Source organism: Lytechinus variegatus, chromosome 14, assembly GCF_018143015.1.
Source record: "Lytechinus variegatus isolate NC3 chromosome 14, Lvar_3.0, whole genome shotgun sequence".
NCBI classification, from domain to species: domain Eukaryota; kingdom Metazoa; phylum Echinodermata; class Echinoidea; order Temnopleuroida; family Toxopneustidae; genus Lytechinus; species Lytechinus variegatus.
Genome location: NC_054753.1, coordinates 29,149,002 through 29,174,825, shown reverse-complemented (window position 1 = coordinate 29,174,825; position 25,824 = coordinate 29,149,002). Strand labels below are relative to the sequence as shown.

Genomic DNA, 25,824 nt, shown 5'->3' with positions numbered 1-25,824 from the left:
AATGGCAAAAACATGAAAATAAGAAATTGTGCAAATGTCTGGCTACGCCTTAATTAGAATTCCTTTGATCTTTGAGAATTCAAACCCAATTGTAGCCACCACTAGGTCTGAATAAACAGACTAAGCTTCATTTCTCTCTGTCTAGTCTTGTATCAGACTGCTCAATAAACCACGAGCAGCTGACATGAAGACGGACAAATATTATGTCATGGGAGGTTGGGATTTTCATGAATCATCTAGTCAGTTACTTCCACATTCGCTGCTATCGTTGTTATTGTACTTGTCATTGTTCTTGTTGTTGGTATTGATGTTTTTATTGTCATCATCATCACTATAATCATCATCATTTTTACGTGCACTGTGCTTTCCCAAATTAGCACCTGATCGGCTTTTGAGATTATTATGACACTGATGGATTTACATAGAGATATGACTGTTTGGATCAATCTAATTGTAAGATGGGCCCCAGGTCTGCTTCCTGCTTTAACAAGTAGATTTATTTGTTCAGTTAAAATTGGTTTTCCAAATGAATTTTGCAATTGATTGCAAATATTTAGCTGCAATCTGCCCCCATATATCTTGTGAAACCCCTGCCTGCTGTCAGCGATGTACAATCTACCTCTATTCAGATACTTACCTCAATGATACTGAAGAGATGAAGGAGATATTCTTGGGCATCTTGCTGTCGGTTGGTTGAAAACTCGTGATGACCTTTACCCACAAGGCTTTTGAACATCCTAGGGGCAACCCCACATTGGCTCTATATAAGACAAACACACCAATGTTGTTTAAATGATTGTTTGTAAACAACATAACACAATGATTAGTACAAAACTTTACAAATGACAGCAGCACACACTGATTTAAACTTGTTCAAGCAATTCAACTAGCATCGAAATTGGTTTGCATTATTTCTTAAAATAAATGCATGTTTTCCCTGAAAAAGGTGGAAAAACAGTGACGAAAAAAACATGAACACAATATGACGATTTGAGCAGCAGAGTGAACAGGCAAGCAAACTCTGAGACAGGTTTGCTGACAGGTATCACAAGACATTTAATTGCACTTTGAATCTCTCCCCTTGAATATGTGGTGGCATTACAAGAAGGTTGAAGCACCATTCATGCATATATGAATTACTCCAAGTAATTTGACATCAGTGCAAACAGAATGGTACAGAAACTCTTGAGTGATAATAGAGAGAGTCTTACCCTTTCTTCTGATTGGTCTCCACTGTCTGTTGTCTTGGGTTCCTGTGAATACTGCCCTGAGGCTAACCCATAACCAAGCTTGGCCCTATAGCAAATACAACAAAAGAAAGACTAATCAATGCAGGGATGAGTTTCATTAACGTTTTTGTCAGACAAGTTTTGAGATCAGGGGCCCGTTTGCAGAAAGAGTTGCCTTTAAACGCAAGCCAAAAAATAAATCGTAAGTCCCAACTGCGCGCTGTTGATTGGTAGAAAATCAAGTTACGCATGATTTTTAGAATTGCGATGGATTGCAACTCTTTCTGCAACGGGCCCATTTTACAATGAGTTGTGTTTTATCCGATCAATCGCAATGATGGAAAGCCAGCCACGTCAACATCTAAAATACACGTTTGTTAAAAATGTTCTTTTTTAATGATCATAATTCATATATTCACCATTTTCTTGACAATTCAGTATTTTTCTCTTTGTTTTCAACAAGGCATGCAATAGAATTGTATCAAAACTTCATTGTAATATGACTGGGATGGAATAACACTTGCCTTTAAGAGCCTTGCACGTTAACTTTAATGTTGACCTGAAAATGACCTTTGACGTAATCATGTGACTTCCGACTGCAGCATAACATGCAGGTTCCCTAAGTCCATCTACCATCCAAGTTTGTTTGAAAAGCACCTTACAGTTGCGGAGTTAGGTAAGGTTGACCTGAAAATGACCTTATCGTGTGACCTCCGACTGAAGCATAACATGCAGGTCCCCCAAGTCTATCCACCATCCAAGTTTGGTTGAAAAGTGACTTACGGTTGCAGAGTTAGGTGTCATAAGAGAGTCTTGCATGTAAACTTTAACGTTGACCTGAAAATGACCTTTGACCTTACCATGTGACCTCCGACTGCAGCCAAACATGCAGGTCCCCCAAGTCCATCTACCATCCAAGTTTGGTTGAAAAGCGACTTACGGTTGCGGAGTTAGGTGTCATAGGAGTCTTGCATGTTAACTTTAACATTGACCTGAAAATGACCTTTGACCTTACCATGTGACCTTCAACTGCAGCATAACATGCAGGTCCCCCAAGTCCATCTACCATCCAAGTTTGGTTGAAAAGCGACTTACGGTTGCGGAGTTAGGTGTCATAAGAGAGTCTTGCATGTAAACTTTAACGTTGACCTGAAAATGACCTTTGACCTTACCATATGACCTCCGACTGCAGCATATCATGCAGGTCCCCTAAGTCCATCTACCATCCAAGTTTGGTTGAAAAGTGACTTACGGTTGCGGAGTTAGGTGTCATAAGAGAGTCTTGCATGTAAACTTTAACGTTGACCTGAAAATGACCTTTGACCTTACCATGTGACCTCCAACTGCAGCATAACATGCAGGTCCCCCAAGTCCATCTACCATCCAAGTTTGGTTGAAAAGCGACTTACGGTTGCGGAGTTATGTGTCATTAGATTTGTGACGGACGGACGACATTTGGATCCCTAAGTCTCGCCTTCCCCTCTGGTGGGCGAGACAAAAATGAGCAAATTTCCTAAAGAAAAAAATTATGATATTGATGGATTTCCATAAACTTGAGATTGGGTCAATTGTAACTCTTTGCAAGACAGGGCCCTGAAAATTTACCTTAATTTTGATTGGCTGAGAAACACGGTTACTATGGTACGATCAGATATAGTGAGACTTCTCGAATAAAACAACTCGTTTTGTGAAAAGCTCTCCCGATGTTGCGAGTTTGCACATTAATAATGTGGAAGAATCGTGGTGTAATGTTCGGACTCTCGACTTGTTCCCAGTCAGAGGGTCATGTTTTCAAATCCATTTGCAAGGCATCGATCCACATTCTACCACTCTCCACCCAGGTGTTAAAAGAGTGTCTGGTAGGATTCAAAAGCTTATGTAGTATTCCTACCAACTGAGTCTTGGAACTCTTTTTTGGAATGCTCCCCAGGGAGTAAAGAAACTGCATACATTGTGTGCAAGCAAGCCAGGATATATCTACAAAGCGCTGTTTTAATAGTGAAGAAAACTATTATATTTACCATTTCAAGGTGGTTTCAAATGCTTTGAGTGGCTGATGTGATAATAAATGGATTATCAACTAAGACCATTGTTGAAGTTACATGTTAGTTCTGAATATAGGCATTTCAATTTGATTTGTCACTTCTGATATACTCAACAACTTTTTGCAAACGACTTCGTGGTGAGGACTTTGTCACTTACATTTGTGCATTGAAGTCACCAGTAGGATCGGCAGGAGCTATTGCAAAGATTTGGTCTTTCTGGGAAGCATATCTAAATGATAAAGAAAGAAAATGTCACTCATTTTCGTCTGACCCCCAATCTGTTATTAGTACATGTGACTTTTTCCTTGGTAACTAACTACCATGGTAGTCAATCAAAATAATATTTCAGTGGTAGATTCACCAAATGGCAAAGTTACTGTTTACTGCAAATTTATCTATCTATCTGTGCCCCGTTGAATAGAATTGACAATTATGGTAACTTTGCCATCCAAAGGTAATTATCATGAAATCCTCAATTTTGATTGGTTGTTGAACATCGTTATCAACGCAGTTACCACTAGATGCCAAAGTTACCATAATGGACACTTTAATGCAACGGGCCCTGCACATCAATCATAAGGATGAGTATCAACATCAGATTACAACGCAAAAAAATTCTTGGAAATAAATTTGTGAGATGAAAAACAAGAGAGAGAAAAAGAGAATAGTAAAGAGGAAGAAAGGAAGAACAGTAAAAGGGATCATAATATACCTTCTGCATTACATTAATTTGATAGCCCAATTCATTATTTTGGTGAAAATACTCGATTATCTCTCAAATCTGATAGAAAAAAAATTATAATTCTGACATCACACATGGTTGCAAAACTTACCTATTAACAAAATCTGGAATACTGAAGAGGACTTGCATAACAGAATTTAAGTAACAACTATTTGAAGGAGAAAAAAAGAAGACATCAAAATGTCACATTGATACATACAAGATATACAATAACAAAATGGGATAGTGCAGGGGGATATATTCATAACCTCAAAATAAAGCTTCCACTCCACCCCTACCCATCCCAAAATATAGGCTTGTAATATACATGTACTGAAGTATTTCCATGATACATTGGAGCACATGTTTCAACCAGGGTAGGAATTAATTTTTTTTTTAGGGGCTACTTTTTTTTACATTGGGGCTACCACTGAATATCTTGGGGCTATTTGCTTCTTCATGGGGCTACTTTTTTTATCGCGTATCAGCAATTACCTTTGACATTACGAGACTCACTGTGACGCCTAACAGCTCAGAATATTTTTTTAGCTCCCGGTGGTGGGGGGAATGCCCTACAGGCCTTACAATAATTTACAGTGATCCCACCAGAGTCGCCTTCAGCTTCACACACTTCAGATTTGAGCCAATCGAGGCCCCAAGACTTTATTGGCTTATTCAAACATTTAAGAAATCAGATTTAAATGTTTAAGTGTGTTTTGACACCCTCACTCCACATCCCCTATACAACCAAACACACATGGGCTTATTTATTTTTCATCTTTAATGAACCATGAACAATGAACCCCCCCCCAAAAAAAAAAATCTAAATAAAATTAATGAATAAAACAAACATATAAAGGAGAGAGGGAGAGATGGAGAAAGAGAGAATTCAGATCAAATAATAAATTTAGAAAAAAAAAATGTTTTTTTTCATGGTTAGAATCACGGGTGTGGGTGAGTCACTGAGTGTTTGTGTGTGATTGTGACTATGAGGTGCACTTGGATTGCATATAAATTATGTTAAAGAAATGAAATCCATATCTAACTCAGTCTATTCAAATTCCAGCACATAGCCACAGGCTATGTACATGTATTGTACATTGTAGGTTCATGTACCTTAAGTTTTTTACAAGTTATATTGAAAACGTAGATCTCCACAGAAAATGCCTTTTATTCTGGGAGATTCTAAATTCGGTGAAAATGTATTCATTAATAACTTAAATATTAATCACAATGAAGAAATCATAAAGTTTTTTGACAGTTTTCAAAAATAAACATGAAATCTAAACTCTATCTGAAACAGAAAATCACCATCACTTAGGCCATTACTGATAGAATTCTCACCCAGAGCTCTGGCAGAGAACATGAGCTCAAACTGGCTAGCTAACAGCATGCAAGTACCACACTCAAGTGCACGGCGTCCTCCTATTTTTTTTTTAGATTGAGCCTTGTTTGATGATTTATTGTCTGATATTTACCCCTCTTCAAGAAAGAAATTAAAAAGTTATAATTCACAACTATAAGCGAAGTGATTTTGGATTATTAAGGCTCCGTTTTGACAAGCAAAGACAGCGACTGTGAGGATAAAAGACTCGCACATCGCATGTGCTGTGAACAGGGATTTATTTCCTGAGCAATTCGAATTACTATATCACAGAATTGTGATATCCCAAATGGGAAATGTGTGCATTAGATATTGCACATGGTGAAGTATGGAAAAACCATGGTATTGAAAAAGAGACGCACTTGGCAATTTGAAACTGTGCTTATCGTAAATTGAAAGTTACTTGATTTTAGCTTTCCAGATATTTAAATTTATACATGTACGATATGGCTTCGCTGCTTATCCATCTCGCACTCCGACTGAACGATGTCGATAAGTAGCGCTGTCACAATCACCAGCTGATCGCTTACAATTCTGTGCATGCCTAGGACACATACCGTAAGATGCATGTGGTCTCGTTACCAGCTGTGCAGTCTAATCGTGCACGCGTACATATACATAAGCCATGCGGCAAGTGCGTCAACAATTCTAAAAAGCCTGTGCTAAAGACTATGCGTACTCCGCATCCCATTTTGCATTGCGCGTTTATTTACAATCGCGAAGCTTCCGGTGTTGCGGAAGGCTCGGATGTTGCATCGACCGTTCAACCTAAAGCTGGCAAGGGCGATATAAAAGATGTGCTTGCTCCGCCGCCGGAGAACGTAATTGTGTGAAGTATTTATTACATTGTTGATGATATTTTATTGGGGCGATTCTAAAATAAATAGTCGCCCCAAAGCATTGGGTTTTCAGAATTTTTACGGGCGATTTGGGCTGTCATGGGGGCAAAATCGCCCGTCGCCCCCGTGTAATTCCGACGCTGGTTTCAACATATTTCAGTGTTTATTTCATGATGTATTATAAATTACTGTACTCAGTATCTGATGTATTTGTATGACAACATTAATGAATAAAACATATAATTTCCTGATACTGTTGAAGAACTTTACATAAAACAAACTGAACATTTAGGTTTGCAATCAATATCAGTATTCATCAACATAAAGCACCATACAAAGTAATACAAAAATGAGACTGAACTATTTTTCTTTCCATTATTATTTAGCATCATCATGATGATGATCATCATCATCAGCCTCATCATCATCATCACCACCATAACCACCATTACCACCATCACCACCACCACCGTCATCATCATCATCATCACCACCACCACCATCATTACCATCATCACCACCACCACCGTCATAATCATCACCACCACCATTCCACCACCACCGAATTCATCATCATCATCACCACCACCACCACCATTACCACCATCACCACCGTCATCGTCACCACCAACCCCACCACCATTACCACCACCACTGAATTCATCATCATCATCACCACCACCACCACCACCACCACCATTACCACCATCACCACCACCACCACCATTACCACCATCACCACCACCACCACCGTCATCATCATCAATATCATCATCATCATCATAAGCCACAATATGATTCTTATCAATATTCTCACCTATTGCCCATGTTTTTTAGTCCAGTTAGACCAGGTCCAAACAGAGGCTTGAGTTGGCAGCCTGATTCCTGGATGGTATCCCATTCAGCTACTCTCATATTCAGGTCTATCTCTAGTTCGGTCATCGTCTTGTCAGTCTGAGGATTAAAGATAAATGCCAGTTGTGGTAACGATCTCAAAATGACTTTTTACATAATCTAATATAATGACTACCCAAGTGTCTGTTTATATGAATAAAAAATATGTGCCAAAGGATTCTGGAAGAAATTGTGTAATTGCTGAGAAATAAGCAAAACAAGCACAGATTTGGGCACTTCCGTTGGGTATTTATTCCAGCAATATAATGTACACTGTTCCACGCGTGCCTATCTATGTTGGTGATCTTCAGTGTGATTGTTTTTCAGCTTAGATTTTATGATTTCACAAAGTTCAGATTATGTAACTGTACCAGATCTAGATCGACGATGATAAAGTAATATTTAACCTAAAGACTTTCTCACAAAATCAGTGTTTTACTGCGACTGTCATTTAGCTTAAAGATAAAAGTTATGAAAGCATTAGGCTTTAATTTTTGTCTTTAATTTTTACATCATACTCTGTGTCCATATATAGAGACATATAACTTTTCTTCACAAAATATCAAACTTGATTGTTTTTTCTATGGTGCTAGAGTGTAATCCTTCCCTTTTGTGATATCACCATATTGATTTCAAAGTGAGCGAGATGAGATGGTCACATTCCACCATATCATCATATTGATACAGTGTATAGTAAAGGACACATGAAGCACCCAAGGGACTGATGGCTATAATATCCTATCCACAGGACTGAGACCTAAATTCTCCATACCCATCATGTTGATACCAAGGTGAGCTAGATGAGAGGCTAGGTTGGGGTCATTACCAGTAGCCATATCATCTCCATCATATGACCACACATCCACAGTATATAACATATAAAGAATCCATGGAACCTACTGTCATTAAAATCCTATCCAAAGGACCAAGACCTACCTTCTCCATGCTCATCATGTTGATACCAAGGTGAGCTAGATGAGAAGCTAGGTTGGGGTCATTACCAGTAGCCATATCATCTCCATCATATGACCACACATCCACAGTATATAGCATATAAAGAATCCATGGAACCTATTGTCATAAAAATCCTATCCAAAGGACCAAGATCAACCTTCTTCATACTCATCATGTTGATACCATAGTGAGCAAGATGAGAGGCTAGACTGGGATCATTACCAGTAGCCATATCATCCCCATCATATGACCACACATCCACAGTATATAACATATAAAGAATCCATGGAACCTATCGTCATTCAAATCCTATCCAAAGGACCAAGACCTACCTTCTCCATGCCCATCATGTTGATACCATAGTGAGCAAGATGAGAGGCTAGATGGGGATCATTACCAGTAGCCATATCATCCCCATCATATGAATACACATCTACAGTATTATAACACATAAAAACACACGGAACCTACTCTCATGACCTATTACAATACAATATCAAATAATTAACACTTGTGTGTCCCCTCCTTTGCCTGCCACCTCCCCCCCCCCCCCCCCCCCCCCGCTAATTAGGATTTTAATTCCCTTGTTTTTCCCCCTTTCTTGCGTTATGTTTGTTTGTAAACTGTGTAAGCCTTTTCCTGTTGTACGGTAATCAGGGGGATAGACCTCGATAGGCCAATGGCTTTCTGTCCTTCCCCCACATCCGCCGTACAGTGGAAATCATTTTTATTTACTGTGCTTTACTATCTGTTTATACTTGTCAATATTTGTTATGCAGTATAAGAATTTTGTTTGTATTTATGTATTTTTGTGTATTTTAAAGAGGTGTAAATAAATGAATCTGAATCATTAAAATCCTATCCAAGGGACCAAGACCTACCTTCTCCATACTCATCATGTTGATACCATAGTGAGCAAGATGAGAGGCTAGGTGGGGATCATTACCAGTAGCCATATCATCTTCATCATATGAATACACATCTACAGTATTATAACACATAAAAACACATGGAACCTACTGTCATTAAAATCCTATCCAAAGGACCGAGACCTACCTTCTCCATGCTCATCATGTTGATACCAAAGTGAGCAAGATGAGAGGCTAGGTTGGGGTCATTACCAGTAGCCATATCATCTCCATCATATGAATACACATCTACAGTATATCACACATAAAGAACCCATGGAACCTACTGTTATAAGATCCTATCCAAGGGACCAAGACCTACCTTTTCCATGCTCATCATGTTGATACCAAAGTGAGCTAGATGAGAAGCTAGGTTGGGATCATCCACCATGTCATCTTCATCATATGAATACACATCTGCATAGGAAAATAAAGAACAATTAAGTGTTTAAAATAACAAATGCATTGTGTCCATCTTCTTTGTCACAGTACCATTCAACACAAGCATTGTAATGTACATGTAGTTTTATTTCAAGAACATTCTAGCAAAATACATGTACATCAAGAAATTTTGGTAATTTTCCCTTATTTCTAATTAAGTATATTTGTGAAGTGGAACTTCATTGGATTTGCATTTAGGTAAGTTATAGTACTTGTCAAATAAAAAAATTCATCTTGAAGAAGCTCGGTAAAATGTCAGCTTTCATACAGTAGTGTAGAATTACTTTCAAATATGGATTAGTATGCTTTCAAGTATAGTCAGCATTCATTTTAAAAGGTAAATGCTAGTTTTGGTAACGATATCAAAATGAGTTCGTACAGAATCCAATGAAATGACCATCAAAGTGTCTGTTTGTATAAATAAAATGCATGTGCCAAAGGATTCTGGAAGAAATTGTGTAATTGCTGAGAAATCAGCAAATAAGCACAGGATTCGGGTAGAGCGTCGGGCCCGACGCTCTAAGCAATAATTATACATTGTCCCACATGCGTTTATCTGTGTTGGGGATCTTCAGTGTGAACATTTTTCAGCGTAGATATCAAGATTTCACAACGTTCAGTTAATGTAACTGTACCAGATCTAGATCCTCGATGACATACTGACAATTAAGCCTTGTTTTACAGACTTTCTCATGAAATCAGTGTTTACTGCAACTACTGGAATTTCTCTTTAAGCATGGAGGTAAAAAGGAAAAAAGTACCATCTCACTCATTTCAGCCATGTTTGATGCAGCATGGATAAAATATGTCAGACATGGATTCATTGGCCCGTATTCTGAAGTCAGGTTTAACTTAGACCATGGTCTAACTCTGCTAAAATCACGGGAAGCCAAAAGTGTCAATTTTTTAATTAAGTTGTATGTTTTTTATATTTACTGTGCTCTTTACTGATTCGTCGATGGTGAAGACAATCATCTATTTATATTTCCAAGACAATTATGAATGATTTGAGAGCCAAATGAGCTGAAATATGATATCTCTACTTTTAGTGATTTATGTAACAATTGGCTATCCATACTTAAACCACAACTTTAAACCTGAGTTTAAGTTAAACCTAACTTCAGAATACGGGCCATTGACCTTGAGGAAGTGTTTGGAAATTAGCAAAATGTTGATTAAAAACTGACAAATTCTGAGGTTTTTTTCACATTTTGAAATTATTTCACCCTATTAATAATAATAATAAAAGGCATTTATATAGCGCCATCTATCTAGAAATATTCTATTCCGAAGTGCGTTGTTATTATTATTATTACCCCAGCTTTAGCTCAAGCTGCCTTTCAGCGCTCATGCATTCAAGGAATTAATCCTGCCGGGTACCCATTCACCTCACCTGGGTCGAGTGCAGCACAATGTGGATAAATTTCTTGCTGAAGGAAATTACGCCATGGCTGGGATTGGAACCCACGACCCTCTGTTTCAAAGTCAGAAGACTTATCCACTGGGCCACAACGCTCCACTTTCATGACATGACAAGGCTATGAGATATATTTTGTGATCAAATAAAAATTGGAATATTTGCAATCATCTATTTTTAACACAAATCACTTTCAGTTTTCCCATAAAACTGGCGGCATCTCAAGTCACCATCAAAGACTACAGTGCACCTGTGTATTCTTTTGTTCTTCTTTAGAAATCGAAAGATGAATGAATTAATTTGCATTTCATTGTCACTCCATCCTTTTGAACTCCATGATTTAAGTTTTGTATCTTGTTACAAAAACAAGAGCACATGCAAATATATTTGTAATATTTCAGGAAAATCAAATTATCATGATAATTTTTCATTGTGAAAAATTAGGCAACTGCTTTAGCAGGCACTTCCATTAATATAATCTGGGCTCCGTAACACAAAGGTTTGCGATGAATAGCAAATATGAAAGAACACTTCTGATTGGTTCCTAGTCAGTATTTTGCGACAAATGCGCGTGTAACATTGATCTTGATTGGTCAGTTCATTTAGCGATTGATCGCTAATCTTTGTGTTACGGAGCTCAGGAAATCTATTTTTTCATTAAAGAGGAAATATATTTCACTCTGTATCCTGACTTATTCTTTATAGATACAGGATGTCACACAAAGAGGAAGGAAGCATGTATGTTTTCTCAACATGGTTTAATTGTTTCAAATGGTTGCTTTCTTTCTTATTAGCAACTTGTTCTTCTTTGTTCTCCAAAGATCTCAGTATGATACAAAAGAATTTAGACATACATTCTCGTGTATTGATTCATTACATTCTATATTTTTTTAAATTTCCTTTAATATAATCTGGAAATTTCTTTCTTTATTGGAGAGGCAATATATTTCACTGTATCCTAATTCTTTATAGATCCTGTATCCTGAATTTTTTTTATAGATACAGGATGTCACACAAAGAGGAAGGAAGCATGTATGTTTTCTCAACATGGTTTAATTGTTTCAAATGTTTTTTTTTTTTTTTATTAGCAACTTGTTCTCTGAGGATCTCAGTATGATACAAAAGAATTTAGACATACATTCTCATGTATTGATTCATTTCATTCTAGATTTTTTTAAAATCTAATTTTGTATCTTGTTTAGAAAAAGGAGCATATGCAAATGTATATTTAATTATTTATAATATATATATTTAAAAATATATATTTTGTAATTTTTGTAATATTTATAACTTCTTAAAAAGGGGAGCATATGCAAATGTCATATATTTGTAATATTTCAAGGAAGATCAAATTATAATAATTTTTCATTGTAAACAATTAGACAACTGCTTTCTTTCTTTCTTATTAGCAACTTGTTCTCTGAGGATCTCAGTATGATACAAAAGAATTTAGACATACATTCTCATGTATTGATTCATTACATTCTAGATTTTCTTAAAATCTAGTTTAGTATCTTGTTTAGAAAAAGGAGCATATGCAAATGTATATTTAATTATTTATAATATATATATTTAAAAATATATATTGTGTAATTTTTGTAATATTTATAACTTCTTAAAAAGGGGGAGCATATGCAAATGTCATATATTTGTAATATTTCAGGAAGATCAAATTATTATAATTTTTCATTGTAAACAATTAGACAACTGCTTTAGCAGGCAATTCCATTCATAATCTGGAAATCTATTTCTTCATTAAAGAGGAAATATAGTTCACTGTATCCTGAATAATTTTTTTATAGATACAGGATGTCACACAAAGAGGAAGGAAGCATGTATGTTTTCTCAACATGGTTTGATTGTTTCAAATGGTTGCTTTCTTTCTCATTAGCAACTTGTTCTTCTTTGTTCTTTTAGGACCAAGGTATGATACAAAAGAATGTAGACATACATTCTTGTGCATTGATTCATTAAATTACATTTTTTGAAGGATGTGAATAACAATAAATAGCATTGAGCCAAATAACATAGTAAATTGCATGCAGATAAAACACTCGCTGCTTCACAGGAAAAATACGATTTATGCACTCATGGTGCTAGCTCTGTGTTGTCATAAGAAAATCATGCTTATTAGTCGATATTGCACGTTAATCGCGCTCTGTCTGGTAAAATCATCAATATTCATCAGCTGTGTGATAGTCCGGGGTTAAGGCATTAATGTCGGCTAAGCAATCAGTATGGGGTAAGAAAGACAGTGTGATTCCAAAAAAAGATAGTATGGGGTTAAGGAAATACAGAGTGAAAAGCATATTTCAGTACTACATATTGTGTAAGCTCCTGAAATCCTTGCATCCGATCAGCTCAGAGCAACACCATACTTCAGGAAACACTGCTCTGTAACAGTCCTACCAGCTCCACTTGGAGCAGGTGCCTAGTTTCAGAGCTAAGGAAAACTTGGTCTGGTTCATGAAACAAATAGTGGTTTTCATTTAAGTTATAAGCTACTGAAATCCTTGCATCTGATTGGCTCAGAGCAAATTTGTCACCGATAGTCACTGACAATATGCTTCATGAAACCACTCTTGTAACATATCTACCTGCTCCACTTGGAGTTATGGTACCTAGTTTAACAGCTTGTGTATAGCTTTGGTAAAGGGTCAATAATGTGATTGATAATCGAATATCATCTAATATGACAGTCTTACTGAAGCGTAGAGAACTGCACTTCTCTGAGAAAATTTCAAATATTCAAATCTTGGATATATAGCGCCCTCTCTCGGCGATGCTTGTTTTAAATTAAAAAAAATGGGCATTCAAGCACTTATCTTATAAATTTAGTGATTAGATATCCAAAAGTTACAAAGAACATATCTTGAAAGTTTTAGCCCATTCCATGATTCGGAATAGGATTTAATTGAAAGACAAAAACACACAGATATTTTCATTTCATCGGGTGACCCGATCAAGTTAAAATTCCATGTAAAATCGCAAAATGTATCCTGTAAAACACATTTTCATTTCATATCCTCCACATCATAACTGTTATAGGGCATATCCATTCATATTAGCTAGCAATGAATTGGAATAGTGATAGGTGCATTTTGGTGGATTTACCAAAACTATACACAAGCTTTAACAGCTAAGGAATACCGTACTCCATTTGGTTCATGAACCAACGAGAGGTTTTAACCTATGTTAAAAGCTACTGATATCCTTGCATCTGATTGGCTCAGAACACATTTTTCACTGAATATCATTGACAAGCTGCTTCAAGAAACACCCCTGTAACAGACCTACCTGCTCCATTTGGAGTTATGGTGCCTAGTTTCACAGCTAAGGGGTACTTGGTCTGCTGGTAGTATTCAAGAGCATGGTTATTTCCTCCCGTTCCGTCATAGTAGCGTCTTCCGCAGAGAATGGAGCCATCGGTTAGATTCATCCAAAGGTTGTCTTTAAGATCACACATGATACATTGCCAACCTTTAGGGGGTACCTTCACACCGTTGTCCAGTTGCTTGAGATTAGCAGCATGTCTAGAACCAAAAAAAGTAAGAATTTAGCCATTAAACATATTCATCCATAGTTGTCTTTACGATCACGCATAATATTGCCAAAATTTAGAAGGTAATTTCACACCATTATCTAATTGCTTAGGATTAGCAACATATCTAGAAAGAAAATATTCAATAAAATATTCAACATAACATTCAAGAAAACAAAATGTAACATTTGCACAGCTAAAGCCATAATCATCAATGATAAGGATGAATGACCTTAAAATTATAATTCAATTTTCAGTGAAGGCAACATTTTCTATTTGCCATTTGGTCTAATACCCATTACATTTTATCCCCAAATGTCTAATCCTCTTTCGTTGATTGATAATTACGTAGGCAACTGGGCCCCATTTATCTTTTGTCCAAAATTTCCAGACTGGATATACCTATTGTGGTACCAAAAGGTATTTAACAAAAAGGCTAGAAACCTTCCAAAATCCATACAATAACTGTGAGTAGATTCCTGAATCAGTGATGCAAAATAAATGCGTCTATCCGCATCAGAAGTGTGTTTGAGGTTGGCTATTTACTCTAGATTCCACTTACTTAGAGACGATCTTTGCTTCTCCATCCCAAGCTTGAATTTGTTCCACTTTAGAAGCAGAGGTAGCAGACAGAATACCAGCAATAGATAGCTGGACCTAAAACACAAAATGACAATAAGTAACAACAACAAATATCAATAAGTAAAAATAATCATCACTTATATATCAATATATGTATTAATATATGTATCTGACTCTATCTAGAATGCAAACAATCTGAATTCTTGAATATTTGTTATCAATATACACAAAATACGTAGTACACAACAAGTATATGTGTAGAAAGCCTGGTTTGCCATTTATATTGCAGAACTTCATAATACTACAACTTTGTTATTTTTCATCCCTTATTATGGTTACATTTATTCCATTGTTTTTCTTGTCATTTTTTCCTCTACTTTAACATGACATTAGGGTAGATGTAACAGCTAATAGGTTATACAATGAATAAGCTGATGCAATGCTATACTGGATGAATTTAACCAACCCCCCCCCCCCCCTGATAAAAGACAGGAGTGCTATCATAAAATACAACTCATAACCTTGTTACTCTCAAGAAGGAATTGCTATTAGTTTTGGGGCAATGAAAAGATATTAGGGAAATGATAACAGGACGCAATGGGAGATAAATAAGATAAAGTCCGTCTAAAGCAGGATGTTTAACCCAACATTTTAACCAAACCATGTCCATGCTGATTAGTCATATGGTCAATTGTTTTATTGCCAGTCCATTTCTAATAAGAACCAGATGTCCTCATAAAGCCTTTGGGAATGAGGAACTTTGGAATAGACCGTAATTTGTAAATGATGAGAATATACTGTCCCTGAGGTGGCAACCTTAACAACAAATTTCATGATTTTAGGGAAAATCCCTTTTATGTTCTAGTGACAAGGTAATCCATCAAGTGAGGTACTGTCTAAATCCATGTTGCTAATAACTCAAAGCTTTTGGAAAGATTATTCAATCAATTTCTATGCTTCATTGTACATATATCAATGTTATCTAAAGTGAACTCAGCCCTATGATCAAACACTAAGCTTTGTGTAACCGGGCTAAGTTCTCTTGAAAGAAAAAAAAGATACATAAATAGGTTACAGTCCACACACATTTACCCTTTATACACAGGCTAAAATTTCCTTAACCCCGTACTATAGGTGGGGCTAAATTGCCATTTAGCCCCACCTATAGTACGGGGTTAAGCTTAGCCCACTTTCTTTTTACACAGCATTTTTGCAAAGTGGGCTAACCCCACCTATAGTACGGGATCATTTGGCCCTGCAAAAAAGCAGGGTTATCCCAGCAACTGCGGTGCTAAGAGCGATAGTACGGGGTTAAGATCGCTAGTGTAAAACGAAAGTGGGCTAACCTTAACCCCTTACTATAGGTAGGGCTAAATGGCAATTTAGCCCCACCTATAGTACGGGGTTAAGGAAATTTTAGCGTGTGTAAAAAGTGTACGAGTGAAGTACTTGTACTACGAATGATCGACAAAAACCACTAGTCCGGGGTTAGCGAGTTTCGTGTGTAAAAAGCAAGCAATCCTTATCCGGGGTTAGCAATAACAATTTGGCATGTGTGAAAAGGAAAAGAAATAGTACGGGGTTAAGGATAGTACGGGGTTAGCGATAGTCCGGGGTTAAGAAAATCCTGTGTAAAAAGGGTATTAGAACCAAACTATGCTGGGAGAGGGTATTAGTTGCATACGTCTACACTGTGCAGATGAACCAATGTGATATCTAGAATTTTGAATATTACAGGGGAGCGTTTCATCAACATTTTTGTCCGAAAAGATGTCAGATCTGACAACTTTTCTTTATTTTGATTGGCCCGAGAGGCGTAACAGTAATTTGCAGATCAAACAGAACTTGTCGGATAAAACGTCTGACGAGTCCTTTCATGAAACGCTCCCCTGGGCCCCATTTCATGAAAAGATGATTATGATAGCAACTCTTGCTGGAATGTCAACTACCATGACCACAGTAAAATTCTGCTTCCTGATTGGCCCTTCCAATGGAAGTTGAAATTCTAGCAAGAGTTACTATCACAGTAACTTTTTATGAAATGGGGCCCACATCAGTTGTCTTTAGTAAGCTAACCTTCTCGGGGAGATCGGCATTGGGAAGTGGAATCTCAGTGAAGTCAGGCAGGATGACAACGGAGTTGTGTTCTTCATACTCGTACTGGTTTTCATCCTCTACATCAAAACCACCTTGCATTCCTGGACAGAAAGAAGAAAATATGTATGAATTATAGTACGTATAAACTAACAAGAAATACAGAGAGTAAAAAGTGTGGATCCCCAAAAGAGTAAAGCTTGTAGAAAATTAGGGTCCATTGGGAGAAACATGTGACTATGGTATGCGATAGTCATGTAATATTGACTGGCCTTGAAGGGAACATCAAATATATTACCTGCAAACGAATCGAGTCTTTAGACAGGGGCAATATGATTCTTTTAAGGGCAATATATTTAATGTCCCCCAAAAGAAAAGCCAGACAATATTTTTATTTCCATCCAAATCAGAAATCTGGAGCAAAAATCATGAAAATTAAGATATTTCACCCCCTAAGAATGGGAATCTATTTTGTCATATTAAGCAGACTGGGCCTCTAAACTGGGGACGCACTATCGAGTGTTGTCTCATCTTGATTAATGTATATTGTTGATGTGCGTTTCAATAGGATGCGTATCCAGATGTTCGCTCTGCAGTATTACCCGCTTCATTTCCATGCATTTTCTCATTGACTTCCCTGAGTGGGCAATAACTTGGGTCTGTGGATAAACAATTGGAAACTTATTGACTGACCATTTGATCACAGTCATAAGCAGGCAATAATATAGTTAAGTTGCCCTGCTCAGATGTCTGATATAGTTAATAATATGTATAATACACAATTTTCTTTTTGGCTATTAAGTATTTTGCTAAAAATTTGGCTCGAAAAAGTAATAAAGTAAAATACTTAGAAGTGATCTGAATACCATCCCTGTTCAATGTCATAGCTTACCTATGGCAAGTCTCGTTGGCTTCTCTTTCTCTTTCTCTTCCTCTGTTTTTGGCTTCTAAAAAAGAAATGAAAAAAAAATCAGTCAATCCTTAACAGATTTTTAAGAATGAGTGTAACATTTCAAATCCTTCAAAAACCTGAACTGAAGAATACATCCAACTGATCCACGATCAAAAATTAATATGAATCCTTGAATCAATTCAATTATTCATATTTCTTTATTCATTCCTGCATTCCTTCATTCACTTACACGATAAAGACATCCGTTTATTGTGTATCAATTAGATTATACATGTACTAATTCTTTTACTTTATCACATTTTATTAACGATTCTAATAAAACTACTAGTATTTGGGGGGATGAGATGAGAAAGAAAAGACACTCATTTGAAAAGAATGCTGAATTGAGATGCTTCTACAAGATACACAATGTCTACTTGGAAGCAGCCTCATGAACCATAATTCCATATTCAATACTTTGAGAGTACATGTGCATGGACATACATCACTGAAGTATTTCCAAATGGATAGTTTGAGGTGGGAGTAAAATGTGTGTGGCATCTCATTAACTGTGTGTTATAAATACAGTCTTAACATATATGTCTTGAGATATCTACTATAAATACTACAGAGAATAAACTGACGAATAACTGTATTTGTGTAGAGAAACTGAAATGTTTTGAGAGGAATTCATTGCTTTGCTACTTGGTAACATAATTAATAATTGCATTATTTAGCATGTTATCATTCAAGTGGGTCTGTATTACTAGACTACACTAGCATTATGGGTCAGGAAACTGGCCAGGTACGAGTAGTTGAGGACTCGAGATTGCTCTATTGGTTCTTATCTGGTTTAAAGTTACCTTCTTTTTGATAGTCTTGAGGTGCAAATACACAGGGTTGTTTGTGCGTTCATAGTGCCTCCGAACATAGTCCTTCCCGAAACCAAGAAATGTATTCATACACACAAACAATCCTGTCTCACTTTCCTGTATAAAAGCAAATGAAAAATAATAATAATGCAACATTGAAACAAATACTGCATCCTTCAAAATACATGTATGCAAGAAAATTTATCCAGTTCCCTACTGAACATCATGCTATTCACAGCAATACATGCACCAATATTTTTTTAATTTATTTTTCTGTTTGATTTTTTTTTTACAATAAACTTTTTTTCAGGGTGAAATTCTCCTTTAAAATGATGGACTGACCATATCTTCTCAGCAAGACCAACAAATCCAGACCAAGTCCAGCCTTTTTTTAAAAATAATTCTGTCTTTATTATGTTTTACATGCTGGATTGAACTGGATCTTGAATTGTTTGTTACTTGATAAAATTGCACCTTTTTCTGAAAATTTCTGTCATTACACCATAGATTAGTATTCTGATATATACATTTTGTCACAAAAAATATATGTTCCTTCCATCACCTTCCATGGTTATGTGACTCAAGAGTCAAGGTAGTTGATTGTTTAATCATGTTTCATCATTTGGAAACTGGATTTGCTTTTGAAAGTGGAATATCAATGTTAACTTTTTAAATTTAAAATGCAAAATCTATGGTGCTTTTTTTTTCTTTTGTAGAAATATATATATATATGGAAAATTTTTCAATCATGTGTCATTATTTGGAGACTGGGTTTGCTTTTGAAAGGGGAATATCATAAATGTTGACTTTTTAATCAAAATTCAAAAAATTATGTTTTTTTTCACTCTTGTAGAAAATATATAAAAACTCAGAGGAAAGAATATTTCATTTCCACATTGGTCTAGGTCCTATATTTATTGATTTTTTTTTCTATTTTTTTTTTCCTTTTCTTTTTTTTTCATGAGGGGTGCAGGTGGGGGTGTGTTTATTACTGGAAAATGGGGATGGGATTAATTTTGTTTGTTTAGAGCTTTGATGTCTGAATTTGTTATTTTTTCTGTTTTTTTATTTTGTTTTGAAAGATATTATTGACCACTCTTTTCCTTTTCGTTTGTCTTCAACTAATAATTGGGTGCCTTTCAAGTTTATTAATGGGAAGATTGGTAAGTTTGGATTGTGAAGTTCTTTTTAAAAAATCTTGTTAATTTTGTTGTTTTGTTTCATAGTATGGAAGTATCTGTATGTCTACATTTATGTACAGTGTTTTCACTCTAGAATATGAATTTATTTATTTTTCTTTAAAAAAAGAGCTCAAACAGGGCCTTCATAATATGTATACAAATCGAAGAAATGCATTAAAAAGTAATAAATATATTGAAGCTTAATTTTCATGTATCCTTGATACTTGTAACGAATTGCATACAATACTACTACTACATACATATTTAACACTCAGCTGCTCATCCCTCCTGAAGAAATTGTAATCAAATGCCCAGGGTCTCTAAAATCAAAAGCTACATATTATACATGTATAACAAATTGTTGACACAAAAAATACATAATTGGTGAAACAATCAAATACATTAGAAAATAGCACACTTGTATTTTTATACCATACAAAATACAAAATGATAATTTTCATATGTCAAAAAAGACCCTGTACATATACACAATACTTAAGTTGAAAACACTCAGCTGCTCATCCCTCCTAAAAAAATATTATCAAATGCCCAGGGTCTCTAAAATCAAAAGCTACTTATTATGTAACAAATTATTGAAATAATAAAATACATAAGGAACATATGGAATTGGTGAAACAATCAAATACACTGTATTTTTGTACCATATGAAGTACAAAAGGAATGATAATTTTCATATGTCAAATCAAAAACCCGCACATACATGTATACAGTATACAATACTTAAGTTGAAAAAACCTTGTAATTTATATCAGAAAAACAAAGAAACAAATATATTACAAATACATGTACTTTAAACAAATTTATTAAGAAAATTATCAAACACATGATGCTGTTTTGATGCCAACTAAATTATATGAATTATCTATTATGATCACCTTCATTTGGCAAAAAAAGAGGCAAGTAATTATTTTACATAATTTGCTTAATTAGAAAGAAGAAATAATTGTAACTTGCACATAATTAAGAAAAAAAATACAAAGTGACATGATAACACATCAATTGAGTTGTCTTTCACCTTTCCATTGAATACTTCAAAGGGCTAAAAAGCAAAGAAGCTAGAGCCTGTTCAAGACTTGGGTTGGGTTCAAAATGGTCAGAATAATCGGTTACGTATTCCATTGAGTGACTTAATAATAATATTATTAAGACAATGCCAAAGCTAAAGCAATGACAATGGCCATGCACAACTTTACTGGAAGTGAAATAGCTTTACAATTCCTGGATGAAAATTAGAGTTTTTGGTATTATTTGAAAGGTCTCTTTAAGAAGAGCTTTCAAATCACACCAATTTATTGTTATTTGAGGAATTCTAATTTTTTTTATCATTTTGTATTTTTTCGAGACATTTTCAAATTTCAAGAAAGGACAAGGACTGAATCTGTGTCCAATGCCAGGCAATGGTCATTTTACGTGTAAGTTGAATGTACTTTAGAAGGTTAGGTTTTGAAATGTTTCCTTTGTTACCATGAAGTGCCACAATTTGTCTGTTTTTTGAGAGTAAGTATTGTCCCCCGAGCCGAGGGTTGGGATATGGAGCGAGAGCGGAGCCGGGGGGTATTCTGAAGTCTCGTAAGAGTGGTAACTCACCACAAGTTAAAGTTAAATTTCCTTTTATAAAAATTTTAACTACCGGGCCGACCGGGTAAGTTACCCATTTAAATAATGGAGCGCTAAGGCTAAGTAATGTACCTCCAAATTCGTATTCTGAAATAGAGTTTTCAGAATACGAATTTGGAGGTACATTAGCGCTCCATTAAATGGGTAACTTAAAAAGGAAATTTAAGTGGAAACTTACGATACGAGACTTTTCAGAATACCCCGGAGGGTAGCGGTCGCGGTGTCGTGAGGTGTGGAGCCTATACCGGTATCGGTACTACCTTCTTCTTCTTCTTCTGTATCCTTCCTCCGCTGTATCGGAGATCCGCAGTTTGATACTGCATTAATGGTAGCGTTACATATTTTGACGTGAGAGTAAGGTAGATCGAGAGAGGTGAATCTTATGCAAGAAATTTAAGACAAGTAGGTTAAGGTCGTTTCTGGAGGAATCTGCTAATTCGACGTCAGGTAGAAACAGGACGGAAGCGGTAAATTGTTGAGGTTCTTGATCATTGAAATACACAGAAAAATACTGCAGTTCCTCGTCTTCTTTTATTAAGTGTAGAAGTGTTTTCCTGTGTGTGCTAAACGCTGGGCATTCTCCAACAAAATGTACAACGCTTTCCACTTCGGAGTGGCAGAACTTGCAGGACGTTGTGGTACTTTGATTCAGAGAGAATAATCTTCTATTCGTTGGGTATGTACTGCAGGATAATTGAGCTCTGATGGATATAGCTTCCCTCAAGAGAGGGCTGGAGACTTGCTTTGGGTAATAATTCTTTTTATTACGTTGGGTCATGCCCGACCATAGACTTAGAGAAGATTTTTTAGCAACTGCAATTTCAAGGGCTGCATAGTGTTGTTTATAAATTTTTCCCATTGCTAGCTTCTTCCATACTTTATATGGAATGCGCTCTCTAAGGATGTTAGTGAGACTTGGAAGCTCATAACTATTGAGAATTTTTATCCAGCGTCTTACCAATGGTGTATTGTTTGCTATACCATTCAATAATAATAATAATAATGCTCAATTCTTGTATAGCGCATCACACATAGCATAGCATGTCCCTATGCGCTTAAAGAAGAAATAGTGAAAGGTATATAAGAATAAAGTAATCGAGATATTTAGATTGGACCATTAGTTCAAAGTTAGTTTTTTATGCATTGAAAAGATATGTTTTGAGGGATCTCCTGAATGTACATAAATCACTTTGATATCTCATTGAATTCGGTAAAGCATTCCAGAGGACAGCAGAGGCATAAGTAAAAGCACGCTCACCATATGACTTTGTAAAGACAGAGGGAACAACAAATAATGCTTTTGAGCTTGATCTAAGATTTCGGGATGGCTGGTAATATGAAACTAAATCGAGTAAATAGGACGGGGCAATTTTATAAAAACAGTTGTGTGCAAAAACTAGAAGTTTGAATACAATCCGGGAACGGACAGGGAGCCAATGTAATTCTCTGAGAACTGGAGTAATTGCTTCATACTTGCGTGTTCGTGTTACTAATCTCGCAGCTGAATTTTGAATGGTTTGCAGTTTTTTAATTTGTTTAATAGGTAATCCTGAAAGGAGACTATTGCAGAAATCAATGTGACATAAAACAAAAGCATGTACCAATTTTTCAGTGGTGGGTTTATCCAAGAATTCACGAAGTTTACCAATTTTGTATAAGGCATATGATGCAGAGCGACATTTTTGGGATATAAATTCATCGAATGTCAGTTTATCATCAAATATAACTCCTAGATTTCTACAAGAAGTACTTGCGCGTATGTCCATTCCACCAAGTTTTAATATCTGGATTGATTCTGTTTCTCGAAAACGTGAGGAAATGTGTAAAAACTCTGTTTTTTCACCGTTTAGTTTGAGGCTATTGATCTGTGACCATTCTTTAATCTCTTGAATACATTGTGTAATTTCAGCAGTGGGGTCAGAATCCTTAAACTTTTTAAGGGTAACATACAGTTGTGTGTCATCGGCATAAAACATTTTTTGTATTTTGAACTTATCAATGATTGACTCAAGTGGGGAAGTGTACAGTGTAAATAAGATCGGCCCCAGTACAGATCCCTGAGGAACACCTTGAGTTAAAGAGTGGAAAGTTGATTTCTCACTTCCAATGACGACACGATGGCTTCGACCTAAAAGATATGAATGAAACCATCGTAGAGCCAGATCACGTATCCCAAATATATACTCTAAACGTTTCAGGAGAATGTCATGTTTAATGGTGTCAAAAGCTGACGAAAAGTCTAGTAATATAAGAATAACTTCTTCACCTCTGTCTAATGATATCAAAATATCGTTTGTTACCCTAAGAAGAGCCGTTTCTACACCATAGTATTGGCGATAACCTGACTGAAATTTGGCATGTAAATCATATTCGTTAAGATAAGCTTGTAATTGAGAAGCAGCTAATTTTTCCAAGATCTTGGCAAAGAATCTTAGATTTGAAATAGGGCGGTAGTTTTTAAGCTCTTCCTTGTTCAGAGAATTTCCTTTTAATTTGGGAATGATGTTAGCACACTTAAATTTACTAGGGAAGCAACCAGATATAAATGATTCATTAATGATTTCTGTCATTATAGGAACAAGCTCAGGTAGTAATTGCTTAAGAAATGATGTTGGAATGGGGTCAAGATCACAAGTTGATGTAGAGGACTGCATGATTACCCTACGTACTTCTTCATCTGACACTGTTTTGAAGTGTGTAAATGATGACTTGCAGTTGGAAAGCTCCTCACAGATGCCACTCGGCGAAGATGTAGCCAAAGATGTAACCTTTAGCTGATCGGTTATGTTTGTTACTTTCTCTTTGAAGAAATCAACGAAACATTCAGCTACTGAGTCACAGTTATTTATACTGGGAATGACTGAAGAAGTGGTAGGCTGCGTTAACCGTTCAATCGTCTTGAATAGTTCACGCGGAGTGCAGTCTTTAAGCTGGTTTCGATGATACAAACTCTTTGCAGATTTCAGCTTGTTACTGTAGTGATGGGCTGCCTTTCGGAAACGCTCCCGATCGATCTCCAAACCACGTGGGAAAGCTTTACGTTCTAATACCCTAAGTTCACGCTTAAGTTCTCGCAGGTCATCACCATACCAAGGAGATTCAGGTCGGCTTGTAATGACGCGTGTAACCACCGGGGCATGCTTATCTAGGAGAGTAGAAAGTGTAGACTCAAACCGGTCAACCTGTCCATCTATGGTGTCCGAGGGGGTAGAGTATAGCTCAGACACAAGAATGTCTTGACGAAATGCCTCAAGATCAATATTTTGGATTTTGCGAGTTATGATCTGTACCTTTTGGGGCTTTGGTTTACGAATGTTCAAAGAGCAAGTGACGGCTACATGATCGGATGGTAGATAACCTTCTTTTGATACATTACTAATGAAGGCCTCATTTGCTCGTGTAAGAACCAGATCTAATGTGTGTCCATTTGTATGTGTTGGGAAATGGACGTGTTGCTGAAGGTTAAGAGCTGCAATATCATTCAGGAAGTTGACAGAGTTTGAGTCCGAAGCAATATCCACGTGATAATTAAAATCACCAACAATCAGTAACCGATGCGTTGAAGATACAAGCTGCTCCATAAGTGTAGAAAATTCTTGAAGAAAAAGCTGATCAGTAGACTGTCCAGAAGCGGTTCGTTGTGGGCGATACACGACCAGAAGTCGAACCGGAACATGTCCATGAGCAGTAACGAGTACATCCATGTATTCAAATGATGTGAAGATATTGGTTGATTTAAACTCCTTGACTTTGTAGGATTGATGTATACATACAGCTACACCACCTCCTAGACGACCCTTTCTTGGCTGATGATGTACGATATAGCTCTGGAGGGTGGATGATATCTGTGCTAGTGGGATGTCATCGCGATGATCACCTGTGAACCACGTCTCTGTTATAGCTGCGATGTCGACTCGATTGTTGATCATGAGGTCACAGAACATATGAGTCTTATTATTCAGTGATCTGGCGTTCCACAGGGCTAAGGTCACTGAATCTTTTGTGACTTCATTAGATGTCTGGGATTCAGGTAGCTCTTGATGCGCTCGTCGTCGTCTACATCTTCCCCCTTTTCGACATCTTCTTGTTCGACCTCTACAAATACCCAAATCATTTAATGTGGACCATATGGTAGAAGATACATTGTATTGCTTAGAATTTAATTGGTACAGGGTATTGATGTCATACTTAA

At 36.4% G+C, this 25,824-nt stretch overlaps 1 protein-coding gene across 1 annotated transcript in view; it reads right to left on the bottom strand.

Annotated features, from left to right (window-relative positions):
- Positions 1-25,824, bottom strand: part of LOC121427588 (ubiquitin carboxyl-terminal hydrolase 5-like) — a 43,330-nt gene that overhangs the window by 14,763 nt on the left and 2,743 nt on the right. Inside the window, exons 2-12 of the mRNA XM_041624053.1 lie at positions 18,805-18,930; positions 17,942-17,996; positions 17,032-17,153; positions 14,936-15,030; positions 14,130-14,365; positions 9,297-9,391; positions 7,036-7,172; positions 4,108-4,164; positions 3,432-3,503; positions 1,212-1,296; positions 638-760 (exon numbers count right to left, since the gene is read on the bottom strand). Coding sequence (XP_041479987.1) covers positions 638-760; positions 1,212-1,296; positions 3,432-3,503; positions 4,108-4,164; positions 7,036-7,172; positions 9,297-9,391; positions 14,130-14,365; positions 14,936-15,030; positions 17,032-17,153; positions 17,942-17,996; positions 18,805-18,930 — 1,203 coding nt within the window. The remainder of the gene's footprint in view (positions 1-637; positions 761-1,211; positions 1,297-3,431; positions 3,504-4,107; positions 4,165-7,035; positions 7,173-9,296; positions 9,392-14,129; positions 14,366-14,935; positions 15,031-17,031; positions 17,154-17,941; positions 17,997-18,804; positions 18,931-25,824) is intronic.